The sequence below is a fragment of the Diadema antillarum genome, unplaced genomic scaffold, assembly GCF_040938485.1.
Source record: "Diadema antillarum isolate AM-2024a unplaced genomic scaffold, OU_Dant_1.0 seq00001001_RagTag, whole genome shotgun sequence".
Taxonomy (NCBI): Eukaryota; Metazoa; Echinodermata; class Echinoidea; order Diadematoida; family Diadematidae; genus Diadema; species Diadema antillarum.
In genome coordinates this window covers 69,801-83,296 of record NW_027271839.1, presented here as the reverse complement: position 1 = coordinate 83,296, position 13,496 = coordinate 69,801, and the positions used below count along the sequence as shown (strand labels likewise).

General features: G+C 38.6%; 1 protein-coding gene and 1 pseudogene across 1 annotated transcript; both read left to right on the top strand.

The window, feature by feature from the left end:
* The first annotated feature begins 3,660 nt into the window (after positions 1-3,660).
* Positions 3,661-4,044, top strand: LOC139742464 (late histone H2B.L3). The gene has a single exon (XM_071653002.1). It carries the CDS (start codon positions 3,673-3,675, stop codon positions 4,042-4,044), a length of 372 nt encoding a protein of 123 aa, XP_071509103.1. The 5' UTR covers positions 3,661-3,672.
* A 3,438-nt stretch (positions 4,045-7,482) lies between these two features.
* On the top strand, positions 7,483-13,166 carry LOC139742455 (rRNA methyltransferase 2, mitochondrial-like; annotated as a pseudogene).
* The last annotated feature ends 330 nt before the right edge of the window (positions 13,167-13,496 follow it).

The following is a 13,496-nucleotide window of genomic DNA, read 5'->3' as shown; positions in this document are numbered from 1 at the left end:
AGCTCTGTTAGTATATAGAACACACCAGTAAACGTCTTGGGGAAAATCTTTTCAAAAGTTATGATTTTTAAAGTATATGCACAGTCACTGCTGGGTGAGAAGACTATTACAGTGTATGATGTCATAAGGAAAATATAAAGAGAATTTCACAAAATTTTATGTTTTGAAAAAAGTGCACATTTCCTCAACTTGTCATTGACGTATATTAAAGGTAATACATATATAATTCCCCGTATACCTTCTGAAAAAGGCGAGTCAAGTGCTCTATTATTATGCGAGAAAGGTAAAAATATGTAGAATTTTCTTCATATTTTCTGTATATCATTAATGTGACATCACAAGCTGTGTAGTAGTGACTGAGCAGAAGCTTTAAAAAATCATAACTTTTGAACGGATTGTCCAATTTTCCTCAAACTCTCATTGATGACTGTGTTCTATATACTGATATCGCCGCATTCACTCAATCCACATGGCGTATTGTCTATGAAGGTGAACTTGTCCTTCAATGCAATTTACGCATCTATTAATTACTAGCATTGTAAAATCATCGCCATCGTCGTTACAGCCAGTATTGTCAGATATCAGTGGACAATCAAAGCTGTGCGCCTCCACTCTATAATGATAATACATACATACATACATACAATTTCTATAGCGCCGTTCTCCACTTTGATTAAATGCTCAAGGCGCTTTACAATTGTACATCAAAGCAAACAGACTGAAGATACAAGTACATCACCGTAATAGAAGAAGATGAAGAAGCAGAAAATAAAAAAGACATGAAAGTCTGTCTCCAAAAGACACTGGTCTTCAAAATGCACTGCTAAACAAATAGGATTTTAAATTACTCCTGAAAGATGTTATAGAGCTTGAGTCTTTCAGCTCACGAGGAAGTGAATTCCACAGTGTTGGTCCAGCGTGAGCGAAAGCTCGTTCCCCCCAAGATTTCCTAGAAAACGGAATATGTAAGAGACCTGAAGTTGAGGATCGAAGAGTTCGTGAAGGTTGGTATTGACGAAACAAACAAACATTGTAATCAGGAGCTGTTCCCTCAATAACGTGATAAACCAAAAGAAGTATCTTAAACCGATATGATAACAATAATGATAATACTACTACTACTAATAATAATAATAATAATGATAATGATAATAATTATGATAATAATAATAATAATAATAATGATAATAATACCACTACTACTAATGATAATGATAACAATAATGCTAATAATAATAATGATAATAATGATAATAATAATAATAATAATAATAATAATGGGTATAGAGAGACTCTTATAAAGCGGTCATACCTAAAAAGATATCATGGCGCTGCAAGTAGAACAGAGTATACATAATGTATAAGTTACAGCAGAGTATCACAGAAGATATAATAACAAAACAAACAATATACTTATATACAGTTAACAATTGTCAATTTAAATTTAAAAGGTAGGTCTAGAGGTTCTTTTAAAAAAGCATGACGTACATTGTATGTTTTGATTGATATCTATACCGATGCGGTGATACAGCTATATAGGCCTATGCATGAAGAACAGCATTTTAGAAACAATTATGTCCAATACGTCGCAAAGAATAAGCAGATGAGGGAGAAATATACATTTCTAAACATACACGAATAAAAAGGAACAACAACAATGTGATACATGTGGGAAAAGATGGGTACATTGCATCAGTTGAAAATAAGGCAACAATACAAGTTAATTAAAAGTACTATATATGATTAATAAAATACGGTTACAGACACTCAGGCAAACTGGTAAATGCTGGTGATCGTGAATATTTGCTAAATGTGTAATGGTATAGTAACAATAATAAAAATGAAAGCACTCTATATTATGCTTACTGACAATTGATATCAGTTGTTGTTGTTGAAACTCATATAATACTCATAATTAGGTTTATTTTGACAATTATCAAAATCGAAATTATCAAAACTCCAATGATTTTCGTCATTATACGTGTATCTTTCAACGTGTATCTTTGTATTCAACACAAACAATTTTTAAAGATATAATTATCATCATTATGATTAGTCAATTAGAAACTTGTGTACATGTTTTGATTATGCTTGCTTAATACGACTGCGAATGCTCTACATTGTACATATTTAAAACATCTTTACTGATTACAAGTTCAACCCACATTTATTATCTGAATCAACACCGAGTTTAATCACTATACTATACATGATAGCTGTCCTGATGCACAGTATGCTCAATGTTGAAGTATACAAACGTGTGTACTGTATTTTTCATAATCACGGATATAATGCAATAACCAACGGCTGCATGTGTGGTGAGAACATTCATTGCTGTCGCCATGTGGCCTGTGGGGTGGAGTGTGATGAACATCCGTATTGTAGCACACACAGAAACTTTTGCCATGGAGCTACTGTACAAAGAAGAGACCGCGAACTTCCACGTGCGGAAACCATATGCTGTATACTGCAACGAAATGCGGAACGAACAACCTTCGTTGAATGTGCACATGCACATACCATGTACTATACACATATGATGTGGCTACCAATTCATTGTACGTAACGCTTGTATACTCGCGTTCCTATCTACAACAAGAGAGAAATATAGTAGACCTTTTATAAGGAGGACAGTTCCAGTTCTACCATAATTCTGCCTCGAACCAGCCGCCCTATATGCTCGAAGACTGGTTCTCTAAAAAATGCAGTCTCCCAACGGCTGCCCTTTGTCTCATGGTACCCAGCTGCTTCCTTCGCTTTTCTCAGTATGATTACCTGTCCTTCTTTATATCTTTATCTTCTTCTCATAGGCATACATTATCATCATATATTCGCGATAGTTTGCTTGCTTATCAATCCACTTATCTATATCTGTGTTGAAATCAATCATTTTATAAATTTATATATGCCTCTGTTCCTCTGTTTATCGGCATATAAGATTTTGTTTATGTGAACACAATGAATCTGTGTATAGGAGCACAAAAACATATTCACACAAGTTTTACCAGTTCAGTTATGATTTACCCCGTGCAGACAACTCATAAAACATAGTTATACTCAGGGATTAGACTTTAATTTATTTCAGCCTCTTTCTGATTAGACTGCATAATTTCATAATTCAAATTGCCTTGAGGTCTGATAAGGGGATAAACGTGACCAACATTTCGGAGTTTTTGGTCTCACTTGCGCTTGAATCGACATCATAGTTGCAAAAATGACACACATATTTTGCCACAATCGCGTCTTGGATATTAATGGACATTATTACCATACCACTGCATACTTCGTACGAAGTGATGTTATTTACTGTAACTAGCATAAGAACTGAAACTCCTTCAACAAACTGGTGCACTTGTATCACACAAATCAGGCTAAACACAAACCATGTATATAATACTACCATGTACCATGCATCATGTACGCACATGAAGCAATCGCAAGCGACAAACGAGCCAACGGTGCAATGATTTTGGCGGGATATATTTGCATACGTAATTGTTCTGCGCATGTGCATTACCAAATCGCTGAATACAGCTTTATCGATTGGCGCTTGCCGTTGTGCAGTGGATCCAAATTTACATACTACCAGCGTAGGTGAATCCTCCCCTCGCATATAAATACTGCGTGTCTCTAGTTGCACATCAGTTCACTTTGCAGAACAACTCATTCATAATGCCTGCCAAAGCTCAAGCTGCTGGAAAGAAGGGATCGAAGAAGGCAAAGGCCCCCAGGCCTAGTGGGGACAAGAAGAGGCGCAGGAGGCGAAAGGAAAGCTACGGCATCTACATCTACAAGGTGCTGAAGCAGGTCCACCCCGACACTGGTATCTCCAGCCGTGCCATGTCCATCATGAACAGCTTCGTCAACGATGTCTTCGAGCGCATCGCTGCCGAGGCTTCCCGCCTTGCCCACTACAACAAGAAGTCGACCATCACTAGCCGTGAGGTCCAGACCGCTGTCCGTCTTCTCCTCCCCGGTGAGCTGGCCAAGCACGCCGTGTCTGAGGGCACCAAGGCTGTCACCAAGTACACCACCTCCAAGTAAATTGACTTTTGTCGATTTCTTGGTCACCAACGGCTCTTTTTAGAGCCACCCAAACATTCAAGAAAGAGATTTCAGATATTTTCAATTTTCTGCGCAAAAGTACATAGAGCTTGGAGATTTTAAACTTTGACGTGTAGCATAGAACAGTGAAGTACATGGAAGGGATGGTATAGTTAGGACCTGGTTCAGGTCAGCCCTCTATTTCCTTTGGTGAGATAATGAGAAACCTTGTGAAATATGAAAGAGCATGTAATTTTGATAGGAACTCAACGTTTATATGATGGAAATTGGTTTTGAAATGGCTGAGATATTCAAAACAAGCAAAAAGATGGGACCCAGCTTATTTAGATTCTCTTTGTTTTACTTTCGTTTTTGGATACATGTATCTCGGCCGTTTCAAAACCAATTTCCATTAAAGAAAAAAAAAACAACATTGAATTCCTCTTAGTATGCTCTGTGATGATATTTCGTAAGTGCATGGTTTCTCAGTATCTTAATACTTGTATCTAATAATAGACCAAAAAAAAAATAAAAAATACGACGTAGAAATGCCAACCCCTCGACGCGATCATGGAGCTACGTACCACCTAGACAGAAAGATCCGTCTGTCCGGAGGACTCTTTAGGCTGTCCTCCGTATACGGAGGGGATCCGTGAAGCCAGACGCAGTCTCCGCGGAACATTCCCCGACGGACAGATACAGACCGATCTTTCGGTCAACGTACCACCATGACGCCACAGAAGGTTTTTTTACCTGTTACTCTTTAGCAGTATAGTATACATGTACATTGTACATGTAAATGTGTTCTATAGTTTTTTGACAAAAGTACTGCAGGTCTCGTAGAAAACACCATCTCCAAAACTGCATTGCTGCAGTGCAGAAATTCTGTTTTATCCAGGATACTAGGCGAGCCTAGTACAGTGTACAAAGTGTACATGTACTTGGTTTTACCGTCACCAGCGCGCTTATGCCTACTTAGAATAAGAATACATGTATAAGAATTGTGTGTGTGTGTGTGGGGGGGGGGGGGGGGGGGCTACTACAGTACAATGTAGGCCTACTTTGGCATCCCTGTCGAAGGTAAATGATCCATCGAGGTGAATGCAAAGAAAGGTCCACGAGAGTCCATTTCTCCCGTTCTCTTTCTGATTTTTTTAACTTTTTCATTTCTATACACACACTAAAAAACAAAAGACCAGCTACACTTCTGAAGATAAATCGATTAGCGTCACATTAGTATACGTGAAGATTTACATTGCAATCACACATTACAAAATAAAACAAGAAAACAAATAACACGAACTCGAATTATCAACATAATCACGCCCACACACAGCGAAATGGAAAATTGATAATAATGCTTGTTTAATGTAAAACTTTGGAAGGGAGAGAAAGTTTATTAGGTCCAATAAGCAAGTTTAAAAAAAAAGTAAAACATGTAATGCACAGATTTTGTACACTATACACTGTATAGCAATGTGAAATGCATGAGAAAGAGTTTGTTTATTTTGTTTGTTTATTTTATTTATTCACGGTTAAAAACACATACAGAGTGTGCCCGCATTCAGCTAATAGCTGTTTTTCAGCGAGGCCGTGATATACATTAAAACAATAGATAAAAACAATGAAATACAATTAAACAAAACATAAACAAGATTGAACACATTTACAGTATTGAAAGGAAGAAAAATACAAGGAAAAAAAAAAACCAAGAAAAAGAAACCGTAGTAACCATGTAGTGACATAAGAGGACATAGGTTAATATTCAATATCTACATGGTGAAAGAAGAGAGCCGATATTTTCAATTTTACAGATCTCTTTACCAAAAAATTTCAAATCTGTTATAAGTCTGAGATTGTTGGGCAATGTATTAAAAAGCTTTGATGCATGATATAATGGGCTAAGTTGAAGAAAATTTGTGTGAGGTCTTGGAAGAGCAATTTGTGAGTTAGCATGCGAAGGGCATAGCCAACATCACTATTGAATTCGATCAATGAAGATAAAACAGGTGGGCCGAGATTATGAAGTAAGTTAAACAGATTAACCAAAGCCTGTTTGACCCAGTATTCTTTCAGCTGATCAATCTTGAGGGTTTCAAAGAGAGCTTCAGTGTGAAATCTACTATTCACTCCAAGTACAGATCTTAAACATCTATTTTGTAAAGTCTGCAGCTGTTTTAACCGAGTTTGTCGACCATTCATCCAAATAGTGCTGCAGTAAGTGAAGTGAGGCTGGATTAAGGTTTTGTAAAGTATTAACGCTATCTTTTCATCAGTGAACTGTCTTATTCGCTTTAAAGCAAAATACATCTTTAAAACCTTTTTCTTCACATTGTTAATTTGTGGAATCCATGAGAGATTACAATCCAGCAAGACCCCAAGATATTTGCATTCCATGACTCTGAATAATTTTTTGTTATTTAGACGAATATCAACATTACAGAGTAACTATACACAGCCCAGTCGCTGTAAAAAAAAAAGTACAGCGACTGGACTGTGTATATTAGGGAAAGAGAAAGAAGCCCTTAAGCCCTGTAACACTTACTCATATGCGCCCACGTGGAACAATTCCTCACCCTGTTGGCAAGATCACACTGTGACCAAACGGTATACGATTTTCCCCCTCTTTTATATTTATCTTGGAAACATTCATTTTGGTTTGGTTTGTTCTTGTTTTGGTCATCTCATTATGGTTTATTTACCTTCACCGTCCCAAACTCTACATAATTTCCCACGCACATTTGAAAAATACAGCAAACAATATAAGAATACGGAAGGAAAAAGCTTCAAAGTGTGTTCATCTTTTTCCCTTTAAACTTTTTTTTTTCACTTCCCTGAGATGTTGTTAGCAATAATTTTCAACCTGTATTACAGTATAAACGTTGTTGTGGAAAATAACAAGCAACCTGTCGTGGAAGTGTAAGACCAAAGAGCTACTACTTACGTGGATTACTAGTAGCTCTTTGGTAAGACCAGGGAGGTGGAAGAGATCCACCTCCCTGGTAAGACGTATATTATCTAGTCATGCCGCAAGGTGCAAATAGGGGATTCCCCCTTCAACCACGCCAAAAATCCTTACAACCCCATCGACCTTGAGTGGTATCCAGCCACCTCCATCATCGATTCTCTCCTCCGATCCGTCGAACGCCCACGCCACCCTGGCCACGTTGTGCCCATCACGCGTGACAAGACGATGTTGAGTGATTGTGCGGCCTGGCACCGCATGTTCCATGCGATAAACATGCTCGTGAGCTCACCTCAGCAATCGGAATGTATCGGTGGTTATCGCCGCAAGTACATTTGCATCTATGCTTCCATAGTCCCATCCGTTCAGTTCTGTGCTGGTTGAAGTATAGTACAGGCAACGGCGTACTCTAGTCAAATGCTCTTTGAAAATTACTCCATAATATTATCATCCTCAGCACGCATGTCGTTGTGATGTATCCTTCGGTACATAGTGCTAGTTTTGTCCACACTGTCGGCTCTTTAGCCACAACAAACCGTCTTCTTCATACGAGTCGACACTTGCTCAAGAAGCAGCAGCGTACATCTACGAAAGGAAAATCTCACAGCTCACAGCAGTGGTTGAACTAGTCTAGCTTCTGGACTCTTTTTACTCGTAGCAGTGATCGTGTACACGTCAAGCCGTATGAGGGCGTGACACCCGAGGATTGCGATACGCCGAGAACTGCGATACCCGAGAAAAAAGAGTCCAGTAAAATACTTTCGCCGGATCGAGCAGGGTCAAGAGTTCACGCTAGAGTGGTCATGAATATTCATGACTCGCAGTCAATCAGACAGTTTTACTACTTGTTAATGAGAATACCAGCTGATCGCACTCCCACTGGTAGTGTGTGGTAGTGCTGCCCACCTCCACTATACCAGGGAGGTGCTATACTATACACTACAGCAATGTCCACCAAATAGAGGGTTTTGTTGTGAAGTTGAACCCACTTCGACCGCCTGCTCATACTGCATTATGTAGGCCTATGCTTTCTTTATGCATGATGAGAGACAAGCTGCCAATTCCATGATTTCATGAAGTCATCATATAAAAGTTGTTACATAAAATCAAGGAAATTCCAAATACTCTCATAATTATGAAGCTATATTATGTATACAAGAGAAGTAAAGTCTGTGTGTCTTATGAGAGAGAAGTTTTTTCATGAAACGTAGCCTCCATCCAAATAGGGGAGCTGTATATCTCCACAATTTTATAATACGATGAAAAAAAATGTTTCATTGGACATTATAGGCTTATTGAAGATTACAGACTTTATTTTAGATTGATTCCTCCGAGAATAACAGAATGACCTCCGTAAAAGGGTCAATCCCACTATATCCGCTAAAATAAGTTTGCAATCCCGAAGGTTCGTTAATATAAAACGATATTGGTTAGTAATTCCGAATGTTTGGTTATAAGTATGCAATTTTTCCATATGTTGGATTTACGAACCTTGTTTCATATGTTTGTTTGTTTGATGTTTGTTTGTTTGTTTGTTTGTTTGTTTGTTTTTTAGGGTGGGGGTGGGGGGCTATCAAACCTTCAAAATAATAAAGTTTCTCTTATTTTCAGATTAACGAACCTTCGGGAAAACAATGCCTATTCAATTTTTGGATACATAGCGTGTATAAGGTTTGCCACGTAATTTCTCCATCAATTAACATGTGATATCTTTATCTTCCTTTGGTAAATTAGGTCTGAAGAAAATACCAGCTTATTTTTTTTAAATCAAAACTGATAAAATACTATTCCTAAGCTTGTGAAGCTCAACGCGGGAAACCTTTTATGCTCGCGTAATCAAAGCGTGTTTTTGTATTCTAACCTGTTATATTTTATAACACATAAAGCTTTGATGGCTACATATTTTATCGATGAAATCACTTATTACTAGTAATTTCAGCGTCAGATCCCACACTCAGAAAGATTTGTGGATGTTTTTATTTGAAATTGCGTGGTATTTAGGTCCTATGCTGACAGTTTTACTATTGTGGTTGTGTTGTGAATTATTGTTCTCCAGATATAGAAATCCGATTGTAAACCTACTTAACGTTTATACTTGGCTAAAAAAAAAAGGGGGGGATTCCAGAAGTTCAAGGCTTCATCTTATAGGATTGGCACACAAGTACAACATACAGTCGACTGCAGTCGTAGTATACCGCAGTCAATTTGCATATAATATCAATTTGATATTTAGAATCAGTGCCTTCTTCAAAGTGTTTATGGATTCACTCGGACACAGAGCAGCCGACTGAAATACCTCTCTCTTACCAAATCCTGTTGCACTGCCACAAACAAGATCGCAAAATCAAGAACATTTCTAATTATGATACGAATAGTCATGGCTACTATTGGGCCCTATTCTTTTGTACAAAGTTGAAAAAAATAGAGAGAAATCACTAGAGAGATAAACGATCGTAGATCGCCATTCGTTTTTAGCTCCATGGCCAAACTAAACACTTTATACTGGGTAAGGTACATAATTATGCAATGCATGCATGCAGTACTCCATCCGCCCATGGTGGGACCAGGGGGGGGGGGGGGGGGTGGAAGAGAGACCAAGGACAGATCTGCAGGGTGTTGGGAGAAAGGTACTGAACTGTGTAATGCCTATAACGGTCGATGACTAGTCTAATCCAAATTCAGCAGTAAATTCAGCATTATGTGTTCGTATTAGGCCTACTATGAATAAAAAGGTACTGTGTCTTTTCTTCAGAAGAATTGAATACTCTGAAACCAATTTGTGACCTATATGAATCTACATGTCATTAATATAGATCACATACGAAGTCAGATAGACGCAAATTTCATTTACATTGGTTTGATAAACAGACTACTACCATACTCGGTGGGCGGGACCTGTCAGAGCGAATGATATATCGCGTTCAGTCAAAATCCGATCGGAAAGTCGTAAAACTGAAACTTTCTTCCCGGACCCTTTTTCGTTGGGCGCGCAGTCTCTCGAATATCGCGATCAGAAAGTTTGCGCCCTCTCTTGGCACCAAGGAAAAGGGGACGGAGCCCAGACTATGGTTGAACAGACATGTCAACGATCCATTTGTTAAACAGGCACGGGTATGTAGCCACTATACGTCGGAATATAAACTATACCCACTTGATCAAAATGCCTAGAGCGTCTTAGTGTAGGGATCCTCATTTATGCAATTTAGCTATTACATAAGGAATCAATACCTTCCTTGGCTATGCCTATGGCTTGTTGGGCCTATATAGACCCAAGCCAAAGGTTACTGTAAATTTAGTGAAAGAAAGGTTATTCGGAGGGATGAAGGTTCAGATGCGATCTGTATAAATTAACAAACACGTCGGAAAAAAGGAACCATTGGGACTTGAACCTGTCATCTGCTTTCCGGGCACATCTGTAGATTTCAGCCAATGAGATTCTGTTTGCTTCACATGTGATGTAGATCTATGATTTAAACATTGGTTCTTTAAGACCACCATCGTGGAGCACTTTTTTTTTGTGGAAATTGCTTAAACTTAACAATTTTGGTCGCAATAAAGAAAATGTAGAGGTAATTAGATCTAGAATGCGTGTGAGCAGGATCATATCTAACGTTAAAGGTAAGAGCAACATTTTGATTTGAGCAAATACCTGACCCGGACATAGATTACGAAGCAGCACACACACCCCAGTATAATGACAAATGTCTTGTATCAGTGATTTTATACTCATTTATTGACTGTGTCATGTGACCATGTCTTGCTTAAAAATATATTGAAGCATATTGTGTTTATATTGGATTCATTGCAACGCACCAAATGCTCTGGTCAATCTGTAGCTGTGTTTTGAAAAAGCAACATTTTAGAATCTTTCATTGGTAAAGTAAATTCTCTGTCATGTTTCCATGAAGGAATGAATAACATCAGCATTCTTCTGTTTTATATCATTACTCATTGTATTACCATCCCTTAGCCCCTCCTTCCACATCTTTCTACTAACTAGTATCCCATTATCTCTAGGTTGATAACTACCGGGCCAGAAGTGCCTACAAGTTGCTTGAGATTGATGCCAAATATAGACTTCTTCACCCTGGCAACACTGTGATAGACTGTGGGGCAGCTCCTGGATCTTGGACCCAAGTCGCTGTGGAGAAGACAAGAGCAAATGATCCAGGTGACTTATTAAGGCTCACTTCCATTTCATGGTCATGGTGATTTGAATAAAATCAATTGTAGTACCGCAGAAGTAAATGAGATGACGTATACAACAGGGAATAATTTTCCTGGTATCGCATCGCAATTTGCTATGCATTTTTACACCATTGCTATACAAACTAACTTTTGTGTAGCAGTTTTCTTCCATAGAAGTGTACAGGATACCACTTAAAATATTGTTCATCAGCTGAAATTGCTAATCAAATATGAGTTGGAAAATTATTCCCTGTACAATTACAAAATGTTTGAAGAATCACTTTGATTAAACAATAAAGTGAATGGAATTTTAATATGTTTACATGTTTTCACCTATGTTCAAGAATGGTGTTGGTGGCAATGAGAAGAGGCAGTGTCATGACACCTCACATCTCTCCCATCGGTCTGTACACAACATATTTGGGAAGTTGTTGTTTTGTTCAATGCAGGGCCAGTGGAGCGTTTTCAAAAGTGTGGGGGCCCACTTCCGGGTTTCATGAGCTAACAAGCAAAAAAATAATAATAATAAAAAAGGTCCTCAGCTCATCTCTCCCCTTCCATAACCTTACTGCGCTCACACTTCAAGATTTCCATCTATTTCTATTTAGTGCCACTTACGTACTTCCAGGTTAAAAAAAGTGTGGGGGCCCAAAGTGATTACACTTATGTATTCCTTTGTATGATGCACAAAAAGTGTGGGGGCCAGAGCCCCCACAGCCCCCATGGTTCCGCCGGCCATGCAATGTGTTAGCAACCTCAAACCACTTTGCCCCAGAATGTCAATATTGCAGTAAAGGGTATTACCAGACTGCAATGATTAGATGTAAAGGATGCAATGTATTTTACTCTTTACTGAAGGTATAGAAGCCTACTTTTAAAAATATGGTGTTGAATTACACACTTACACAATTACACTTTCAGAGCATTTTAATCCCTTGTATTAGGACACATCAAATACTGTAAATAATTACATTTTGTCTACATTACAAATCTAAAGTTGTATATTGTAACCACTACCCCTTGTCACTCAATCATAGTAGTCAGTGAAATGATCATTTAAGAGAACAGTGAAAATTTGAGCAAACTGCAGCTGCTGAGTAGTATTGCAAGAATCCTGACATATGGTATACAATGTATGTACATTGTATTCTTGTATGCTATCCCTGTGTATCTCACAATACTAGTGATGCATCAAAAGTGTTGCCTATTACCCCAGTTTAAAAACATTTTTAAAATAAGCTTTTTTTAAAGGAATGCAGCAGTAGTATTACACATGTACTGGTAGCTATTTTCAGTGGTTATCTCAAAGCATGGGTCTAGACTGTACCAGAATTATGCCTTGAGAATGCTTCTGAAGCTCCCATAGCTTACTATGCTGAACTGGGGGAGGAAACATTTGAAATGTTTGCTTGCTGTTTTTCTTTGTTTGCTTGTTTTTCGAGAAGTGGGGGATTTCTTCCTAATCTACCATACATGCTCGCTTATGGTAAACATAATTGTAAATTTATAATTGTATCTTTAATTTTGTTCACGAACAGAAGGGGGAACTGTGGTAGCAGTGGATCTGTTGCACATGCAGCCTATAGAGGGCGCCATCATTCTACCCCAGCAAGATTTCACAGACCCTGGAACGCAACAAGAGATCCTGGCTCGTCTAGACGGGAAGCTGGCAAACACGGTCCTGAGCGACATGGCACCGAATGCCACTGGAATCCACTCCATGGACCATGAGCAAATTGTGGAACTTGTCAGGACAGCTGCAGAGTTTGCTTACAAAGTTCTGGGAGAAAATGGGAACTTCCTGGCCAAATTGTGGGACGGTCACCATACAGGGCTCCTCAAAAGTGACTTAGCCCAGGGCTTCCGGACTATGAAGATTCTCAGGCCCGAGGCAAGCCGCAAGGATTCCTCAGAGATATATTTGCTGGCAAAGGGATTCAAACGCTACGTGGTACACCCTGTCACGTAACAGATAGCACAATGATACAGAAAACTTTCAGCAGTTAGGGATACGATAGAGTAACAGGAGGTTACGGCTTCTACCAAATTTAAGCAATTTTGTGGATGAACTTTCATCAACTGCTGTGGACTCTCAATCCTGGTGATCATGTCGATCCTCTCTTCTGTCTGCTTGTCTTCTGATTTTCAGTTCAAAGATCTGTAGCCTACACCTTCATTTGCAAATTGTTCTATTCTTCCATGAAGATTCACATAGAGATACTGTGGACTCCTGTTATAGCAAAGTCCTCGGGACCGGCAATTTTCTTTCGCTATATCGAAATGTTGTTATAACCGAACA

Excerpts from the sequence above, each read along its gene's own strand:
- LOC139742464 (XM_071653002.1), top strand. The coding sequence starts at position 3,673 with ATGCCTGCCAAAGCTCAAGCTGCTGGAAAGAAGGGATCGAAGAAGGCA.